The sequence below is a fragment of the Linepithema humile genome, chromosome 4 (assembly GCF_040581485.1).
Source record: "Linepithema humile isolate Giens D197 chromosome 4, Lhum_UNIL_v1.0, whole genome shotgun sequence".
NCBI lineage: Eukaryota > Metazoa > Arthropoda > Insecta > Hymenoptera > Formicidae > Linepithema > Linepithema humile.
In genome coordinates, this window is record NC_090131.1 from 27,066,474 (window position 1) to 27,086,523 (window position 20,050).

At 32.3% G+C, this 20,050-nt stretch overlaps 2 protein-coding genes and 3 long non-coding RNA genes across 11 annotated transcripts; 2 read left to right on the forward strand and 3 right to left on the reverse strand.

Annotated features, from left to right (window-relative positions):
* Nucleotides 1-285: 285 nt before the first annotated feature.
* On the reverse strand, nt 286-7,507 carry AkhR (Adipokinetic hormone receptor). Of its 6 annotated transcripts, XM_012371738.2 has the most exons (10): nt 6,943-7,507; nt 5,262-5,347; nt 3,845-4,101; nt 3,589-3,737; nt 3,089-3,194; nt 2,802-3,009; nt 2,496-2,619; nt 2,031-2,163; nt 1,443-1,537; nt 286-1,081 (listed from the first exon to the last, which is right to left on the reverse strand). In XM_012371738.2, the coding sequence occupies exons 3-10, from the start codon at nt 4,097-4,099 to the stop codon at nt 814-816; spliced, it is 1,338 nt and encodes a 445-aa protein (XP_012227161.1). In that variant the 5' UTR covers nt 4,100-4,101; nt 5,262-5,347; nt 6,943-7,507; the 3' UTR covers nt 286-813. The 6 variants fall into 6 exon arrangements, with proteins under 6 accessions (XP_012227161.1, XP_012227162.1, XP_012227163.1 ...); XM_012371739.2 differs by lacking the exon at nt 5,262-5,347; XM_012371740.2 differs by lacking the exons at nt 5,262-5,347; nt 6,943-7,507 and having other exon boundaries at nt 1,443-1,507; nt 3,845-4,099.
* Nucleotides 1,018-4,278, forward strand: LOC105675013 (uncharacterized). Of its 2 annotated transcripts, XR_010889692.1 has the most exons (6): nt 1,018-1,155; nt 1,323-1,566; nt 1,968-2,699; nt 2,776-2,982; nt 3,064-3,211; nt 3,607-4,278. It is a non-coding gene; the product is annotated as an uncharacterized lncRNA (long non-coding RNA). The 2 variants fall into 2 exon arrangements; XR_010889691.1 differs by having other exon boundaries at nt 1,323-2,699.
* A 554-nt stretch (nt 7,508-8,061) lies between the features above and the next one.
* Nucleotides 8,062-9,314, reverse strand: LOC105674985 (uncharacterized). Its single transcript, XR_010889696.1, has 3 exons — nt 9,149-9,314; nt 8,389-9,004; nt 8,062-8,269 (listed from the first exon to the last, which is right to left on the reverse strand). It is a non-coding gene; the product is annotated as an uncharacterized lncRNA (long non-coding RNA).
* LOC136999325 (uncharacterized) lies at nt 8,988-12,700 on the forward strand. The gene is made up of 2 exons (XR_010889694.1): nt 8,988-10,270; nt 10,577-12,700. It is a non-coding gene; the product is annotated as an uncharacterized lncRNA (long non-coding RNA).
* Nucleotides 12,701-16,895: 4,195 nt separating this feature from the next.
* LOC136999321 (major royal jelly protein 1-like) lies at nt 16,896-19,995 on the reverse strand. The gene is made up of 6 exons (XM_067353036.1): nt 19,696-19,995; nt 19,185-19,351; nt 18,790-19,005; nt 18,465-18,639; nt 18,044-18,270; nt 16,896-17,927 (listed from the first exon to the last, which is right to left on the reverse strand). Exons 1-6 carry the CDS (start codon nt 19,931-19,933, stop codon nt 17,724-17,726), a joined length of 1,227 nt encoding a protein of 408 aa, XP_067209137.1. The 5' UTR covers nt 19,934-19,995; the 3' UTR covers nt 16,896-17,723.
* Between the last annotated feature and the right edge of the window lie 55 nt (nt 19,996-20,050).

Consider the following 20,050-nt stretch of genomic DNA (forward strand, 5'->3'; position numbering starts at 1 on the left):
TTTTCCATCCTAATTAAGTAGCATTACGGATACAGTATGCTGCCGGGTTTGATATATGTAACGCGCTCGTTAGATATATCGGACACCGACGCGGAGTCACGCAGATTTAACTCAATTGAGGCTGAGTTGGCACTGGCTGTACAAACGCGCTTGATTCTAAGAAAAACATTTACGATGACTGCTTACCTGCTATGAACCGAAATACACTATTACGCATAACATTGTCGTTATGTATTACGTTATTGTATTACGTTATCCGATTGCATAGGGAAAATAGACTGCGCGTACCACACAAATTAATATCATTTTATTCGTTTGCTTACAGAAAAAATATACAAATTCTCCGTTTTAACTTATTTTTTAACTTATCTTTTTAACTGCGCGCCGAAGTTTTTAAGCAACGACGACTTTAATTAACGCGCGGAGAAGACGCAAACATATTATTCGTATCTTCAATGTTGTTATAAAACTACGAAACATAAGTATATACATTTATAAATAACTTACGTAACTTATTTGTACTATCTTGCGCCGCGAAATTATAAAAAGGAGAACACATACCCGACAAAGCCTGCATAGTCGCAGTGCAACGCTGTTGATATACAAATACGTTCCGATAATAACGTTCCAATCTCGATTAATGTCGAAATAAATACATCTAGGAACGAATGAGTGCAGTTTATTGTGAAAAACTCTCCCTGCTCACGTAGTTCAGGACTCATCAGGATTCTCTTCACCAAGGCGTGGCTCGATCGATCACAGCAACTTTCATTGTTGTATTCTAATCTCATCATATATGAGGCGAGGAACTTTTTAACGGCCCTGTACGCACGACTTGCATCGCGTCTGGACGGCATCCGCGAAGGCCGTGTCGTCGGACACGGTTCGCAATAGCGCTACCGCTGAAATCCACTTTTGCAAAAGGATATGGATGCGAGGTGGGATTACATCGATATCGTCGACTCGCTCGTCTAAACGCCTCTGTTCGACCTGGCGAACGTCGCGTTCGTCGTTAATCCAGAAGTTTGGTTGACAGGGACAGCGGCGTGATCTCCCGGGTCTCGATGGTGGTTGTACGCCTCTAGAACGGAAGTAGAGATTTTCGTGAGGAGGAAATAGGAACATTATCGAACGTTACCGACGTTCGAAGTTCGTGTAAGTCGACATAATTCGATAGGCATCCTTCAGATGCGCCTTTAGATATTTATATATCTGTTTTCACTTTTATTTTGCACTTTTTGCGAATGGAACAGTGTGATTACTTTTTATGTTAGTTGCGATCGAGGAATTGTAAATGTATCGATGAAATTTATATCAATTAGTGTTGAAGCTGATGACAGTTACCACGATCGTGTGATGAACGTCGGTTATATGAAGTCGGAGGATTAAAGAGAATCGGCAAGGCTATTACGAAAACAGTGAAAACGGAATCTCTGACGTACGCGACGACCGGAAGTTCCACGGTTGTGTTGATGGGCCTGAGAAGAGGATGGGACTGAAGCTTAGCCTGGAAATACGGGCGACAAACAGCTGTTAACTATGTTAATGAGAAAAGAAAACGAATATGTTAGTATGCAGCCTTTTAAATTTTTAATAGAAAATAGCAGCTTTGGATATTTTTTTAATGCAAGCAGTACAATTTTTTTTCGCTCTTGCTTTCGTAATTGCGAGGCAAAAATATCTGTTACAATTTGCGTTGGACAAGTGCGTTAAAACGTTAACAATACGTGGAGCGTGTGTAATCGAGTTAATATGACAATTACACAAATTTGTCCTGAATCGAATTCTATTTCACGCTCGAACTGACAATGATAATTAAATCTATAATCTCTATTAACGCCGGTTGCAAGGTCAGCACGTCGCGTGTATTGAATATCTGAGTTTCTCGCGCAAAACTTTATCGATTGTATTATTTACGAATTTATAAAATTGGATATTTTTTATATTCCACTACTTGTATTTTGCAGCTGATAATTCACAGGTAAATACGACAAAACAGATGAAATTATCTGTTCGAGATAAATACTCACTTTGTTTTTCTGTCGTATATTGAAAATGCCGTAGATGATCGGATTCATGCTGGAGTTGGTGCACGCAAAGAAGAAGAGTGCTCTCTGAATACGTCGATCGACGTGACGGGCTGATGATGGATCGATCCAATACCTGTTTACATCGGTTCAACAATAACGACTGCGCAATTCGAGTTTCTCGCGTATGGTAGTTCTTATCCTCGATTCGAGGATAAGAAAGTTAAATTCTAGAATATTCCTTTTTTTTGTAGACAGAATTTATATACAAGCGTGGCTATAATTATATCTACGGCCATGAACATTGGTCGCGCAAAAAATCATATCGTCATTCTACTTGTTTTCGCGTCTGCATAAGCGATGATTTTGTTGATTTTGCAATGCGCATACCACTACTATATCGCGAATAACTTTTAGGCGGCGAGAAAAATGCTTCGCAGGGGGAATTAAAAAGTGACCGTTACTCACCAAACGCTCATCACGTAGTAAGGACTCCAGCAGATAATGAAGACGGCGATAATGGTTATCGTCATTTTTAAAGTGCGTACTCGCGCTCGGCTCAAAAAGCCGCTCGAGGAACGACGTAATTTGTCTGGAAAGAGCGTTCATTTAGCTTATCAATTTCTGCTTGAATTATTATCAAATAATAAACACGGCGAAGTTAAAAGACTTGTGAATAAAAAGTGGCAATAATATGATATTAAAATTAATTAGTAATATTAATTAGTAATATTTTATATTGTTGCAGGGCGATAAATTATATGTTGATCGTACCTTCGCTCCTCTCTTGGGATCTACGGCAGATCTCCACGAAAATACTGGTGTATGTGTAGAATATTACAATCAGAGGGACCCAATACATCATCACCATGCCAAACAGATTGTACGAAACCTGGTGTACGTACGATGGAAAAGTATTGATAGCTATACACTGTGTAAACCAAGTAAAATTTGGGTGCGTTTCGACGCGAAATACCAGCATCTGTGAAGAATAGAATGCGTGTTTAATAACATTCACAAAACAGGATCATTTTAGGTCGATTATATATAAGCTATTGTACCTGTGGCAAGGAACAAAGTACGGAGCCGATCCACGCAAGCACCAGCATTATTTTCCCTCTCCTGTAAGCATCCAGTACCTGAAGAGGTCGCATTACAGCGTAATATCTGAAAAGATGCATCAGGTATAAACATATTTTTAAACGCGATTAAATTTCTTATATTTGCAACCATCGCGATTGATTTTATATCAATTTTAATTATTGATAAAAAAATAAATCGGTAGATTTAAAGTTTGAAATAATATAGAAAAATATAAACAAGAAAACATAGAAAAAATATGGAGAGATTTAAATAAAGAGAGATTTAAATACTTGTACAGATGCATGTCCGAATAAACCAATAGAAAAAATAAATACAGTGTGGCAATAAAGTCTGGAAACACCGAGATATTTACGAAACGGTCAATTTCCGAAAATAACGCTAAAACGCGTCAATTTAGATTTAAAATTTTTAAATTTTAGATTTTGTATAATGTAACTTATGATATTATTATACTGACCTGTCTATACTTATGCAGATTATTACAAAGGACGAAAGATAGAGGCCAAATATTCTGAAAAAAGCCATTATGCGGCACATCGCATCTCCCGCTTCCCACGATACTGTAGCTGCCCATCCGATCTCAAGCGGCATCATTAAGAATGTCACCTGGATAACGATTGTAATCGATATATTTTTTCCTCCGTAAGTTAAAACTCTTCACAACGGTAAAATTATGCTTTTGTAAGTTAATCACACTTTGTTGTTATACTTACGAGGAGGTCAGCGATCGACAAATGCATTATGAGGGTTTGTATTCGCGACTTGGCCTTTTGATTCTTTTTCATGGTTGTTATTAACACGGTAATATTTCCAGCGGCTGATATCATCATTAGGATGCTGTAAGTGACTATCGTCACTAGGTGACCGTCATTGAAGCGCATGTCAATCGGCAGCTCCGCGTAAGAAGTGGAGTTAAACTCGAGGGCTTCCCCGTCCTCGGTTTCGCTCAATTGAATGGTGTTCTCCATGTCTTCTTAAAAGCAGTATCTTTTTAAGTTGGTGATTCTATAGGAAAGAGAAAGGGAGTAATACGTGAGAAAACAAATGTGAGACTATATGATATTAAAATCGCGAGAGCCATTGTCTCGATAAAACTAATGAAACGTGTCTCAAAAGTAAAAATAAAAGCTTTGTTGTAAAAAATCAATATTTTGTCAAAATGTGAGCTGATTGCATTTACTCGTGCTTTACGTAAAAATCAAGAAGATTAATTTGTTCATCTGAAACTATCTTATTTTTGATCTGATAAAAAAAGGCTTTTTTTGTAATGAGTCTATTTTTTGCTTTTGTTTAAAATTTAAAAAACAGAAAAGATTTGGAAGACTATTCGATAGCGTAATGCAAATTTATTCGAGACACCTCACATCTACACTTTTAGTTCGGAAAGTTTGGGAAATAATAGATCGGGATAATGCATCTGTTTTGTTCGCGAGATGTTTCAGAGGAAGATACAACAAACTATGGCGGACAGATAGACGCCATTATCTTGACGAATTGTAACCATTTGCCATGGTTTATTTACGATTAGCGACGTAACCTTTAAACACAGCAGGCAGAATTACGTCCAAGGAGTTTTACGTTAAGAGACGACTTCCGATTATAAACGTATATATAATTGAACAGAAAAATATTAAGATATATAAAGATTTTTAATATACTATTTCTTCAATTAATTATTATTTTTTTCTGTTCTTTATTTTATTAATAAACATAATTTAATTTAAAAAACAAAAATCTTTCAATCTTTTTTTAATTATCAATAAAAACCTATCAAAGTCAGAAAAAATAATATTAAAAAAAAAAATATAGGAGAAAAACTGAAGATAATGTAGAAGAAATACTAAGAAAGTTTTCAAGTCGCATAAAACACTTAGATATTTTTGTCTTACACGCAAAATGAAAGTTGAGACGGAATTGGCTGCACGTTGCAGTTCACGTGAAGCTTAAGATAACCACGAATGCAAACAAAGCACATAGAATGTATCGAGCGCAAAACAATACAGTTGCAAGTAATATTCTTCGATTGTAATCTATTCGCAATCGTTTTGTCTTCACGCGCCACTGATAACGCACCCTCGTTGCGCGGGGTGCGTTGTAATACTGATTCGATTTACGTCCCGCTAAACCTACCGAAGCTTGTCCGGCGCAGGTCCGAGTATGTCGTAGATGTTGACGCTCGAATTAGTCCAGCCTTTTTGTGACTATCGTGGACCGCTCTGAGAATTGATTAAAGCGGTTGTTTTTCCAATAGAATTTCAAAGAGCAAAAAGATCGCGAAAAATTATCCTATCCGCCACGATTCCGCACTCTGTTGTGCGAATCTTCACATTATAATATCAACGTGGATCGCGTTCAAAGTACCAGCCTGACATCATGTGCTAAACATGCGCCATACACAGAAACACGGAACTAAACTTCGGCCCCAAGGCGCAAAGTGCATCGAGGGAACACGTTAAGATATCATACTAATGAAGCTGTTTTCTTCCAATTAACTGTCTGCAATAACTTCGTTTAATCACCCAAGTACGCGATATAATTTTTTGGGATTTGAGCGATAAATGTCAGTTTCATTATCATTAATTTATTGGTACTATGTTGCGAAAAAATGCAACAAAATCGTTAAAAAATAAAGGAGATTAGAGATAATATTATTTATACATTCGAGTAGGCTGGAAAGTTTTGACATAAAACTCAGACAAAGATGGATAACGCAGATAAATGCGGAAAAATTGCTAGTATAGTAAAAATCGGACGATTTGAAAAATACGACGCAGAATGTGTTTTGTGGGTATAATATGAAATGTTCGATGGAGAGATTTCAATATGCCGGGGGAAAATACGTCTCTACTACCGCCGATAATTGTCGTGATTCTTATCTGGTGCTCGTTATTTTCACAAAACACATCGCAGACGAATGCGAAAGCCGGCGGCGCCAACTGATTTGCTTCGATTTCGGTCAAATAATCATTTATGAAATTATTTCGTGGAGAAAGCGAACTCTCAGATGTTTCAGATGTAAAAAAAAAAGAACGTTTAGATTAGATTGGGACTAAAAGTTTCGTCTATATGAGATTACCAAGTATCACACAATCAGAAAACGAGTAAAAATAATTGACAGCTACAAACAGGATTATTTATTGATTTATAAAGGATTGTAACGCAAAATGTGTGCGTGACGTAAAATGCGCGTAGGGTTCTATTGAACGGAGTTGTTGATTATAGTTCAATTAAGAATCATCTTCTCTCGCACGGGCATATATCGACGTATTGATATAATGCAATTTGTCGAGCAATAAAACTTAATTAGTGTTCTGCGCATTTGAGACACATATCAAAATATAATATATAAATTATAAATTATCTCTAAATTCCAAAAATTGATTTACGTCATAAGAAGTAAGATAATTAAATTAAATCAAAGTGTCATCATCGTCTTTTAATTACGATAGAAAAATTGTATAAATAAATATATCTATATAAATAATTTTCTGTTATTCTTTTCACTCAAACAATAAATAACTTTGACCTATGAAAAAAAACGTCGATATCAACGATGTCTCTGCGGCGGTTCATCCTAACAAGAATGATGCTAGATAATGTTCCCACAACGTAAAAGCTATACGATTTACGACCTTACTTTCAACACTTCCTTTAGGGATATTTCTAACTTATAAAAGCAGCACTACTCATAGGAGAGCTTTCACATTCTATTTGCGAGATACAAGTTGCAAAAAGGTTGAAAGAAAAGTTGTGCGTGCATAAATCGTACCTTGTATAGGAAAGATAAAAATGATGAAATAAATTTTCTTACCTGATGCAATCTCTGAATCTTGATGCGTGAAGTGTGCTTCTTTTTAGTACTTATCGATTCTTGATGTTTTTAATCAGGTTCAAATTTTAAAATGTAAGTATTTTTCACAATTTTGTTTCACAATTTTTTATTATTTTACAACTCTCGGTTGAATCGCAAATATAAAATGAATTGACACACGTTGTATGTCAATGCTCGATAGATTTCGATATCGAAACAGAAATTTAGAAGTATAGTTTTATTGTGAAAATATGAATTTTTCCCATAAATATTTTTGTAAACAATCTTCTTGTTGGTCACTAAACACTGGAGACAACCGCGAGCGATCTCTGTGTGTATGTGTTCTTAATCCGTTTCCTTAGCTAGATTTATCGCGTAATGCTGGCACATATCGCTCAACAAAATGTCGAAAAAAAAGTCTCGTATCGCGGCGAGACGTAAAAAAGCGAGTTTATCGTTTATTTTCTACATTGAAATAACGGACGCGGTACAACAAATATGATTTCTCGAAATGCACGTGATCAGCGACGACCAAACAGCCGGAATTCAGTGCTACACAAATGCAATTAAGCGAACGATGATCGGCGAAAGACTGCGAATTCCGCGGAACGCTAGCGATTTACCCACCGACGCTTACATTCTTAGGCCAGAGTTAAGGGTCAAGTGTCAAATCGCCACTGATAGGACTGACGTGTCAGAGACAGTGTCGTTGGTCGAGCACACAGCCGGAGTGTGACCAGAAAGAAGATTCATGGCGGAAAGATCAACGTAAATGAACCGTACGCTAACCATTACATATCTACTTTTTAACCGATAGACTTATCATTTTCTTAACCGATCTTATATTATAAATATAAGATTTCGGTAATATTAAAGAGGAAGATAAACTTGCTACTTTATAATTATATTGCTAAATCTGTTTACAGAACACTTTGCATAATTAATTTATTTGTGTAAGATAATTAATTATACAGCAAACTCCTCAATTTTAAAAACTTAAGGCAAAGTTGAAGTTTAATTGAAAAGAGGATTCGCTATTTTATTGCAACACAAAAATATACACATGTACGCTTGATTTCATTATATATACTATAAATATATTCTATTATCAAGATAAATAAATACCTGGGCAAGAAGAGAAACATTTTGTTTGTTTCTGTATTTCCGTATTCAGCATCGAAAAAATGCGGAAGTTTATATCGCTTATATTTAATCCAACATATGAATCGTGAAGATGATATTTATTTGATAAGATCACTAGTTTTCCTCCTCTATTTTTCATCATACTTGACAATTGCAGTGTTTCAAAATCTTGCTCAATAACTTCCTGAAAATTGACATTATATTTGCAGTAATTAAAATTGCTTGCACAATAATTCATACGGTTCGAATAATTTGCTATTGAACGGCGGAGAATAATTATGCAGAGAATAATTATGTTCTCACCATGTTCTGGGAGTTAATTTCCTTAGTAGTATCCGCGCACATAACAGAAGACTTTTTAACATCGGTGAAAAATATTACACAATTTGCAGATGCTAATGCTGTTGTCTTGTCTGGTATCTCAAATGCCAGTTGAGTTAGCGCTTTTGTTTCACTTTGCGAACATCCCGCTATCTTTGATATTTCCATTTTGTATATCTTATTTCCCGCAAACGAAGCGTAGTATAAGTCTAAAATATAACAATGGCAAAGAATAATACCAAAGAACACAAGCAAGATGCTAAGAATTATTTATTTATTGCTAAGTCTATATAAATGTGATGACGATAAAAGAAATGGATAGAAATAGTATGATGCAATTGAAATCAGATAAAAAGTAACGCTCATTATGCAATGTACTAAGTCTATATAAAGACTGAAATAATCATTTTCTTAAAAGTGTACCTTTGTTTTGAACAACTGTCGTGCCGACGATACCGTCTTGCAGAGGATAAAATTGATTTCCCACATAATAACCGATACCAGTTGGTTTCATACTATCAGAATCGATTCTGCAGAATTTCGAAGTAGACGCGTTATATATCGCCATACCAAACCCGTCAGTGTCAGCCATAAACACCTGAGATATGATTTAATTGATATAAGTCCATAATTGTCACTTGTCGATTTAAATTGCAAGGTATAACATAATTAAACATAATTAAAAAAAAACTGAATTAATGTGATTACAATAAAAATATGATATTTAGAAAATTATACTAACCACCGCGTTATCCTTTATATTTTCACAATGCGGCGCAAAAGCAGTAACTGTTGTTAAAAATCCTGTGCCGGTTTTGTTATTAGCGATGTTGAGCGGAATAGTAACACTTTTAACTAGTTTATCAGTTGATAAGTCAAAGATTAATAGTCGCGGAGGACAAATTTGTTCAAAATTATATATGCCGCTATCCAAAATAAAAAGATGATTGCATTGAATCTGGGATCAAAATAAAAATTTAATTTTAGGTATTATTATTAGTATCAATATATGATAATTGATGCATGTAGATAAGATCAGCTAGCTTTATCCAGACAACAAGGAAAAAATTTAATGCCTGCGGTATTCTCCTGCTACTGACGTCAAAACGCGAGAAATTTGCATATGATTGACTGGGTACCAACTGACTAAAAAGCAAATATATATATATATTTTTTTATATATTGCTTACTTAATAATAAAATCTTCGGCAAGAAACGCCGCACAGTATTTTTCCTTGATGCTTCACTAAAGCTGATCCTATCTACGTACATTAATAACGACTTTAAAGTGATGCTAACAACTATTAATTTTCTAATCTCGAATACGTCAAAACGCATTCATTATCGTCAATTATTAGTAATAAATATAACAAATATACATGTGTGTAAATATAACAAATGTATGTGTGTACGCGAATGTTACGAATGTCATAATGGGCACTAGTTTCTGATATATCACCTTCTTCGTAGGAAATATAATATAATTTTTATGTCTGTAGTAATAAAATAAACATTTAAAAAATACTGTTTTGTATGTGTACAATAGTGTGTTCGATAAACGCGTGTATTTAGCGACTTTTTTTACCTTTTTTATTATTACAAATAATTATACGAGTATGTAGATTAATGTGTTGTTGGCCATTTAAATGTAATGTATATAAATGTGAGATGTAATTATCAAATTTAAAAAATTTTAATGCTTACATGTATTCCACAAACAACTCCTGGAATGCCGTCGCAGCCGTCCATTGGAAGCGTCCTGTACCAGGACCAATCTGGATATGGACGCAAAAGAGGACCTCCTTCTTCTTCTTGATCAGTTACTGTCAGTATGCTTACCGGTGTACCCTCTTCTCTTAATGCGGTGAGGAATATTCTACCATCTACAAGAATTTTATAAATAATACTTAATATAAAATTTATTTATTGCAAACACATTGCAAATTTATTGCAACAATAATGTTATATGTTTAATAATGTGTTAAAAAATGTGTAATAATTCTAGGTGGTCAAATATTAATTATGTTAGCACATTGATAATAAATTTGATTAAATTTGCTGTCTACTTGCCAACATTGCTAATTTTTTACTTACTGGAAATATAGATAATGATAACGCTGAACACACTAATATAACACAATAACACACTAATACACTTTTGCATTTACAGATACTTATATTTCTATATAAAGTTACAAATCTTTGAACAATTTGAGCCTACCTGGTGCCGCATCAACGTCGAAGAGAAACATCAAGCTAGTTATACGCGCCGGAATCTATCGCTCGCTGCTTTTGCTGCGGACTTTCCCAAAGAAGATCGGCGTATTTCCATTTGTGTTCGAGGACCAATTTACCAAAACTCATAATTATTATCGACAGATTTAATACAATGAGTAGAAAATATCGCATTTTGAACAGCAAATAGCGAATAAATATAAATATATTACATATAATAAAATATCGTAACTAAAGATTACGCCGTAAATACGTATTTCGCAAACGCTAATGCGTTAATGATACTACTTGCATACTTAGCCAGTATCTATAATATAATTTCAGCTCGATACATATTGAAATCCAGTAAAATATTCTCATTATGTAATCAATAATTATAGTCCTATCACATTATCCCAGATCGATAATTGAGAGTCGTTGAACTCAGAATTATTGATAATGCTATAGGTGCATGCTATAGGTGTACGTGATATACATATTATCTTGTCAACAATACTTTGAGAAAAGGAAATAATAAGATTACTATTTATTACATAATAACTTTATTAACCTCTCGCTTCTTCATTTTTTTACACTTGTAAAATGAATCGCGTACTGAATTGACAAGTAGAAAATAGGTCATAGACAAAATTTACATATTGTTTATATACAGCTGTCTATACATTATTACGTCATCACTAATTAATATCTTGCAGGAAACAAAACAATTTGTCTTTTTCTGTATGTTCGTATTGTTCGTTGAGAGAAAACGGAAGTTTATTTTATTTGTATTTAAGGTAGAATGTAGATGATGTTGATATCTGTTTGATAAGATCACTAGTTCACCTCCTCTATTTTTCAACCTACTTGGAAATTGCAGTGTTTCAAAATCTTGCTCAACAATTTCCTCATGATTGTTATTATTCCCCTTAAATTGCGAGCGGATTTTAAAGTATAGATTACATATATAATAACTTTTCATGCAAAAATAAGAAGCTTTTGCGTATAAAGGTATTTGTATATCAGAGCACTGTTAAATCCTTATACAATATCAGCTTACCGGGTCTTACATCGACATCAAATAAGTACATCAAGCTGTCGTTATATTTGCCGGCATATATCGCTTCTTGCTTCTGCTCTGAACTTTCCCAAAGTAGATCAGCATATTTCTATTTGTACTTAAGAAGTAACTCGTTAAAACTTTTATCTGTCATCGACAATATTAACACAGTAAAAAAAAAATACTTTATTTTTAGCGAACAAACAACTAAAAAGTAGGGGAAGGTGGGGTAAGACGGACCCCCTAAGCAAAAATGGCTATATTTTTTATATTAATGACAAAAAATAACTGAAATTTAGCATGAAGAAACTGTAGAATGTTTATTATAAGATTATAATGTTAAATTTTCAAAATTTGCAAAAGTTTGAATTATTATTAAGATTTTTAAAAACTTAATTTTGGTCCGTTTTACCCCATAGGTGGGGTAAAATGGACCATCCCATGGGGTAAAATGGACCAAGCCGAGATAATATGGATCAAGAAATAATTTAACTGATCAACTCAAAATCAAAACTATATAGTATTTATTAAATATTTTTGAATAAGAATAGAAATTAATTTAACATTAATTATTTTATTATACACACAAATCTTTAAAATAATTATAATCTTTATAATTTTTAACGTTTATATTAAATATAACATTAAATATAACATTTTAAAATAAAGCATGTAAATAAAATAAATAATTATTATAAAATCTGTTTTTATTTGGAGACATTATTTTCAATAAATTTCAAGTTTTTTCTACTTTTAACAGTGCGTTTTTTATTTTTCATAGCTTTTTTCAGTAAAAAAAAATGAGATGTAAAATATTTCTCAAATCAGAGCAAATATATAAGCAGAAAACTATAAGTAGAAAGTATAAGTAGAAAATATAAGTAGAACAAATATATAAATTGGTCCGTTTTACCCCATTTAAATTGGTCCATTTTACCCCACATGACAACATTAATATTATCTTATTTTTATTTACCTGTATCAAAATTATTTTTTAAATGTAACTGATGAAATATTACTTCTCAATAACCAGAAATATGGAACTTGTAGAAAAATTTAAAAATATTAAGTTTTGCAATCTTAGTCACTTAAAATGTAATACTAAGAAATTAGATCACGAGATCTATTTGCAAGAATTTGACGTTTCTTTATAAATAACTTACGATAGTCTTATGATATAATGACGTAATTTTTAAACAGTTAAAAAGCATCAAAAAGGAAATTAATTTTATGTTTATCCAGCAGATAGAGGTACTTACTAATAAGATCTAGCAAATGGACCATTTTACCCCGCGGTCCGTCTTACCCCACCTTCCCCTATACTACGAAATATGATATCATAAACGTGAATATATCACCTGCGCAAAATTAGTCGCTATTTATAGTATATTCTTAGTTTAACGCATATGAAAATTTGTAATAATATTCTCGATTTATAATCAAAAATAATTGAAGCTCTAGAGTCATTGATGTCATGGAGATTGATAATTGCATTTGTTGTAAATTTATTTGGTATGCACGTTTTTTGCAAATGAGAATTTTAAAAATAGAAAAAATAAGATAACTTTTTATTACAAAATAAATTTATTACATAATTTCACATTATATCTCATTTATATCTACTTTTATTTTAATATTATTATAAACCAAGTTTAGCAGTAAATCGAAACAGTGATTCAGCAATATAATTAAAATTTACTATCCATCATGTCTGACTTGATAACGTAGCCGCTATTTAAATTTATTTTATTAGCCTTTCTGTTAATTAGCAAACAGTATTACATTTCTATTAGCTGCAAAATTAATTAGAGAGACGGATAAATGTAATACAAATATAATTTAATTATTTCTAAATCAAGATTAATTTGAATAATGTGAAGAAATCATCATTTCATTTAAAACACATATAACACATATAAAGGATTATTTCTTTTATTTGTTATTGCACAGGTTGATATATCTCTACTTCTTGCGGCAATAATACATATTAACAAAAATCTATAAAACTTACAAAATCTACGAATATCTACAAAAATTTTTTTTACAAACACTTAAAAGTTGTGTTGATCTCAAGTATATCATAATTTTATTATAATAATACTCTGCGGTTTATCGTTTTACTCAAAATATATATAATAAAATGTAATGCTGATTATAACGCATTACAGTAATAAGCTGAAAGACATCCGCATTGATCGACAAAGACTATGGGTTCTTCGAAGTAATCGTGATTTAACCGTTAATTCGGACACTTAGATCATCAGCAAAAGTCAAGTGTCAAGTTGCTAGAAATAAGACTACCATATCGAAAATAGTGATGTTGGTCATGTCACACAGTTGAAATGTGACCAGAGTAAAGATTTTCAATAGAAATCAAGATTAAGATGAATTGATTGCGCGCGAACAAATGTTAACAAATACAGATATTTATTTTTAAATATTAACTAATGATTATTATAAGAGAAAAAGAGAGAGAGGGAGAAAGAGATTTTATAACAATATTTTTATATAATATTCAAAAAATAAATTTTATACATAATTTAAATTAATGTTTTTAAAATTCTGCTTATACAAAGTATTTTAAATAACTGCATAATAATTTATATAACGTGGTTAATTAATTATATGTACATGTATATGTACATGTATAAACTATAAAATCCAGATTAAACAACTCTCAGAATAAATTTGCAGTTGAAATCACAAAAGATGATAAGTTATTTCACTGCAACATAGAAACATATGTATGCTTAATCTCTTGCGCTATGTATCTTATATAACATGTATTCTCATATATATTTATATATAAAATTACCTGGACAAGAAGCAAAACAGTTTGTTTTCTTCTGTATTTCCGTATTAAGCATCGATAAAATGCGGAAATTTATATCGCTTATATTTAATCCACCATATGCATCGTGAAGTTGATATTTATTTGATAATATCACTAGTTTTCCTCCTCTATTTTTCATTGCACTTGAAAATTCCAATGTTTCAAAATCTTGCCCAACAACTTCCTGAAAATTGATATTATATTTGTAGTAATAAAAATTGCTTAGAATAATTCATACGTTTTGAATAATTCAATATTGAGCGGCATGCAGAGAATAATTATGTGCTCACCATGTTCTGAGAGTTAATTTTCTTAGTAGTATCCGCGCACATGACAGAAGACTTTTTAACATCAGTGAAAAATATTACACAATTCGCAGATGCTAATGCTGATGTCTGGTCTGGTATCTCAAATGCTAGTTGAGTTAGCGCTTTTGTTTCACTTTGCGAACATCCCGCTATCTTTGATATTTCCATTTTGTATATCTTATTTCCCGCAAACGAAGCGTAGTATAAGTCTAAAATATAACAATGGCAAAGAATAATGCCGAAGAACACAAGCAAGATGCTAAGAATTATCTATTTATTGCTAAGTCTATATAAATGTGATGACGATAAAAGAAATGGATAGAAATAATATGATGCAAATAAAATCACATAAAAAATAACACTCAATATGCGATGTAATAAACCTATATAAAGACTAAAATAGTTATTTTCTTAAAAGTGTACCTTTGTTTTGAACAACTGCCGTGCTGGTGATACCGTCTTCCAGAGGATAAAATTGATTCCCCACATAATAACCGATACCAGTTGGTTTCATACTATCAGAATCGATTCTGCAGAATTTCGAAGTAGACGCGTTATATATCGCCATACCAAACCCGTCAGTGTCAGCCATAAACACCTGAGACATAATTTAATTGATGTAAGTTCATAATTGTCACTTGTCAATTTAAATTGCAAGGTATAACATAATTAAATATAATTAAAAAAAACGAATTAATGTGATTACAATAAAAATATGATATTTAGAAAATTATACTAACCACCGCGTTATCCTTTATATTTTCACAATGCGGCGCAAAAGCAGTAACTGTTGTTAAAAATCCTGTGCCATTTTTGTTATTAGCGATATTGAGCGGAATAGTAACACTTTTAACTAGTTTATCAGTTGATAAGTCAAAGATAAATAGTCGCGGAGGACAAATTTGTTCATAATTATATTTGCCGCTATCCAAAATAAAAAGATGATTGCATTGAATCTGAGAACAAAATAACAATTAAATTTTAGATATTATTATTAGTATGAATATATATGATAATTAATGCATGTAGATAGGATCAGCTAGTTTTGTCGAGACAAGGAATGAATTTAATGCTTGCGGTATTCTCCTGCCACTGACGTCAAAACGCGAGAAATTTGCATATGATTGACTCAGTACCAACTGATCAAAAAGCAAATTTATATATATTTTTTTATATTTTGCTTACATAATAATAAAATTTTTAGCAAGAAAATGCCGCCAGTACAGTATTTTTTTCTTGATAAAGCTGATCCTGTCTACGTACATTAATAACGACTTTAAAGTGATGCTAACAACTATTAATTTTTTAATCTCGAATACGTCAAAACGCATTATTGTCAATTATCAGTAATAAATATGACAAATATATGTGTGCGTGTGTGTAAATATAACAAATGTATGTGTGTACGCGAATGTTACGAATAATGGACACTAGTTTATGATATCACCTTCTTCGTAGGAAATATAAAATAATTTTTATGTTTGTAGTAATAAAATATACATTTAAAAAATACTATTTTGTATGTGTACAATAGTGTGTTTCGATAAACGCGCGTACTAAGCGTCTTTTTTTACCTTTTTTATTATTATAGATAATTATATGAGTATGTTGACCAATGTATTGTTGGCCGTTTAAATGTAATGTATATAATGTATATAATATGTATGTGAGATGTAATTATCAAATTTAGAAAATTTTAATGTTTACATTTATTCCATAAACAACTCCTGGAATGCCGTCGCAGCCGTCCATTGGAAGCGTCCTGTACCAGGACCAATCTGGATATGGACGCAAAAGAGGACCTCCTTCTCCTTCTTGATCAGTTACTGTCAGTATGCTTACCGGTGTACCCTCTTCTCTTAATGCCGTGAGGAATATTCTACCATCTACGAGAATTTTATAAATAATACTTAATATAAAATTTATTTATTGCAAACACATTGCAAATTTATTGCAACAATAATGTTATTTGTTTAATAATGTGTTGAAAAATGTGTAATAAATCTAGATAGCCAAATATTAGTGTTGTTAGCAGATTGATAATAAATTTGATTAAATTTGCTGTCAATTTGCCAACATTGCTAATATTTCACTTACTGGAAATATAGATCATGGTAACGTTTAATAGCACACTAATACACTTTTGCATTTACTGATATTTCTATTTCTATATAAAATTACAAATCTTTGAACAATTTGAGCTTACCTGGTGCCACATCAACGTCGAAGAAAAACATCAAGCTAGCGTTATACGCGCCGGAATCTATCGCTTGCTGCTTTTGCTGCGGACTTTCCCAAAGGAGATCGGCGTATTTCCATTTGTGTTCGAGGATCAATTTGCCAAAACTCATAATTATTATCGACAGATTTAATACAATGAGTAGAAAATATCGCATTTTGAACAGCAAATAGCGAATAAATATAAATATATTACATATAATAAAATATCGTAACTAAAGATTACGCCGTAAATACGTATTTCGCAAACGCTAATGCGTTAATGATACTACTTGCATACTTAGCCAGTATTTATAATATATTTTCAGCTCGATACATATTGAAATCCAGTGAAATGTTCTCATTATGTAATCAATAATTGTAGTCCTGTCACATTATCCCAGATAATTGATAATTGAGAATCGTTGAACTCAGAATTATTGATAATGGTGCATGCTATAGGTGTACGTGATATACATATTATCTTGTCAACAATACTTTGAGGAAAGGAAATAATAAGATTACTATTTATTACATAATAACTTTATTAACTCTCACTTCTTCATATTTTATTTTACACTTGTAAATTAAATTGTGTACTGAATTGACAAGTAGAAAATAGTTCATAGACAAGATTTACAAAAAATATTGTTTACATATAGTTGTCTATTACGCTATCACTAATTTATATCTCGCAGGAAGCAAAACAATTTGTCTTCTTCTGTATGTCTGTATTGTTTGTTGAAAGAAGACGGAAGTTTATTTCGTTCGTATTTAGGGTAGAATGTAGATGATGTTGATATCTATTTGATAAGATCACTAGTTCACCTCCTCTATTTTTCAATCCACTTGGAAATTGTAGTGTTTCAAAATCTTGCTCAACAATTTCCTGAAAATTGATATTGTATATTGATATTATATCCGGTGATAAAAATCGCTTGTAGAGTTCACACACTTTGAATAATTCGTTACTGAACGGCGTGCGAAGTATAATTATGTTCTCACCATGTTCTGGGAATTAATTTCCTTAGTAGTGTCCGCGCACATAATAGACGTTTGCTCAATATCGCTGAAAAATATTGCACAATCCGCAGATGCTATTGATCCTGTTTGACCTGGTAACGTAGCTGCTAGTTTATTTAGTGCATTTGCGTCATTTAGCGAACATCCTTTTATTTTCGAAATTTCCGTCTTATATATTTTGCTTCCCGCAAAAGCAGTGTAGTATAAATCTGAAAAACAAGAATAATCAAAATGCAAAGGATTAATTATGTGGGATTTTTTAATGTCTTGTGCATTTTTATAAATCTGCATAAATAATAATGATAAAGAAATTAATAGAAGTGATATAATGCAATACAAATTTGAAGTAAATCTTGAAATACTTAACGGTTGAATTAATCAATAATCATTGTTAAAACCTTGCCTTTATTTTGAACAACTGCCATGCCGAAAATACCATCTTCGAGGGGAGTAAACTGGTTTGCTAAAGTGAAACCGGTATTGGACGGTTTTTTTGATTCTGATTCGTATCTGCAAAATTTTGAAGTAGATGCATCATACACCACTAAACCGAAACCGTCGGTGTCACTCATGAATACCTGAAACCACAATTTAATTAATATAAATGTACAATATTATATCGATATTAAATCGCAGCACGTGTCAATTAAATAATATTTAGCACATATCGAAAAGCATGCATTACTTTGATTAAAAGAAAACATAATGTAATTTCTAAAATAATATACCACTGCATTATCTTTTATGTTTTTACAATGCGGCGCAAAAACAACAGGCGACGACAAAAACCCAATGCCCTTTTTGTCAAAAGCGATATCATACGGGATGATAACACGTTTAACAAGTTTATCATTTAATAAGTTAAAAATCAGCAGTTCCGGGGGACAAAGTTGCTTTTCCCCAAGTTTACCACTGGCCACAATAAAGAGATGATCGCATTGAATCTGAGACGAAAGTAAAGATTGCATTTCAGAATTTGCGCAGATGATTATGTCAGAGTAAATAGATTACGCAATATATTATGTACTGATTGTTAAAACGTAAAAAAATATAATTGCAAAATGTAATTGTTAAAAAATAACAAACTTGAACGTTTGGGGTTTTAGAATATTTCATTATTTACATCTACTCGATAAACACCACCCGTAATGCCTTTGCAATCGTCCTTGTACCAAGACCAATCTGGATATGGACGCAAAAGTGCACCTCCCTCTCCCTCTTGATCAGTTATAGTCATCACACTTACAGGTGCACCTTTCTCTCTTATTGCGGTAACGAATAATCTATCATCTATGAAAATTTTCTTTGTAATAAATTCTTAGCAGTAAGGTTTTACGACCTATGCGCTCTGCTGGTGAATTTGTTTATTTGTTAGTGAAAAGCGTGACGTTATAACTTCTTTTTGTATTACAGTTGTATTATGTACAAACTTGATTCCGAGAAGAAAGAATGAAGGAAGCTGTGAGAACATTAGAGCAAGTCCCGTTCTTGCCCCAAACGTGCTTAAATCGCGAGCAGATTGTAAAATGTAGATTACATATATAATAACTTTTCATACAAAAGTAAGATGCTTCTGCGTATAAAGGTATTTCTATATCAAAGCACTGTTAAATCCTTATACAATGTCAGCTTACCGGGTCCTACATCGACATCGAATAAGTACATCAAGCTGGCGTTATATTTGCCGGAATCTATTGCTTCTTGCTTCTGCTCCGAACTTTCCCAAAGTAAATCAGCATATTTCCATTTGTACTCAAGAAGTAACTCGTTAAAACTTTTATCTGTGATCGACAATATTATCGCAGTGAAAAAAAGGTACTTCATTTTCAGCGAACAAATAACTAAACAGTATACCACAAAATACGATATCATAAACGTGAATGTATCGCCTGCGCAAAATAAGTCGGTATTTATATTCTTAGTTTAACACATATGAAAATTCATAATAATATTCTCATTTTATAATCAATAAATAATTGAAGCTCTAGA

What these genes read in the sequence shown, in the direction of transcription:
- AkhR (XM_012371739.2), bottom strand. Translation starts at nt 4,099, where the DNA reads ATGGAGAACACCATTCAATTGAGCGAAACCGAGGACGGGGAAGCCCTC. An exon ending in TGTCGATCGCTGACCTCCTC is followed by an intron (nt 3,738 to 3,844) that starts GTAAGTATAACA and finishes ATCGTTATCCAG; the next exon opens with GTGACATTCTTAATGATGCC. An exon ending in ATCCCAAGAGAGGAGCGAAG is followed by an intron (nt 2,620 to 2,801) that starts GTACGATCAACA and finishes CGCTCTTTCCAG; the next exon opens with ACAAATTACGTCGTTCCTCG.
- LOC136999321 (XM_067353036.1), bottom strand. Translation starts at nt 19,933, where the DNA reads ATGATATCGTATTTTGTGGTATACTGTTTAGTTATTTGTTCGCTGAAA. An exon ending in CGATGTCGATGTAGGACCCG is followed by an intron (nt 19,352 to 19,695) that starts GTAAGCTGACAT and finishes AAATTTTCATAG; the next exon opens with ATGATAGATTATTCGTTACC. An exon ending in GTGGTGTTTATCGAGTAGAT is followed by an intron (nt 19,006 to 19,184) that starts GTAAATAATGAA and finishes CTTTCGTCTCAG; the next exon opens with ATTCAATGCGATCATCTCTT.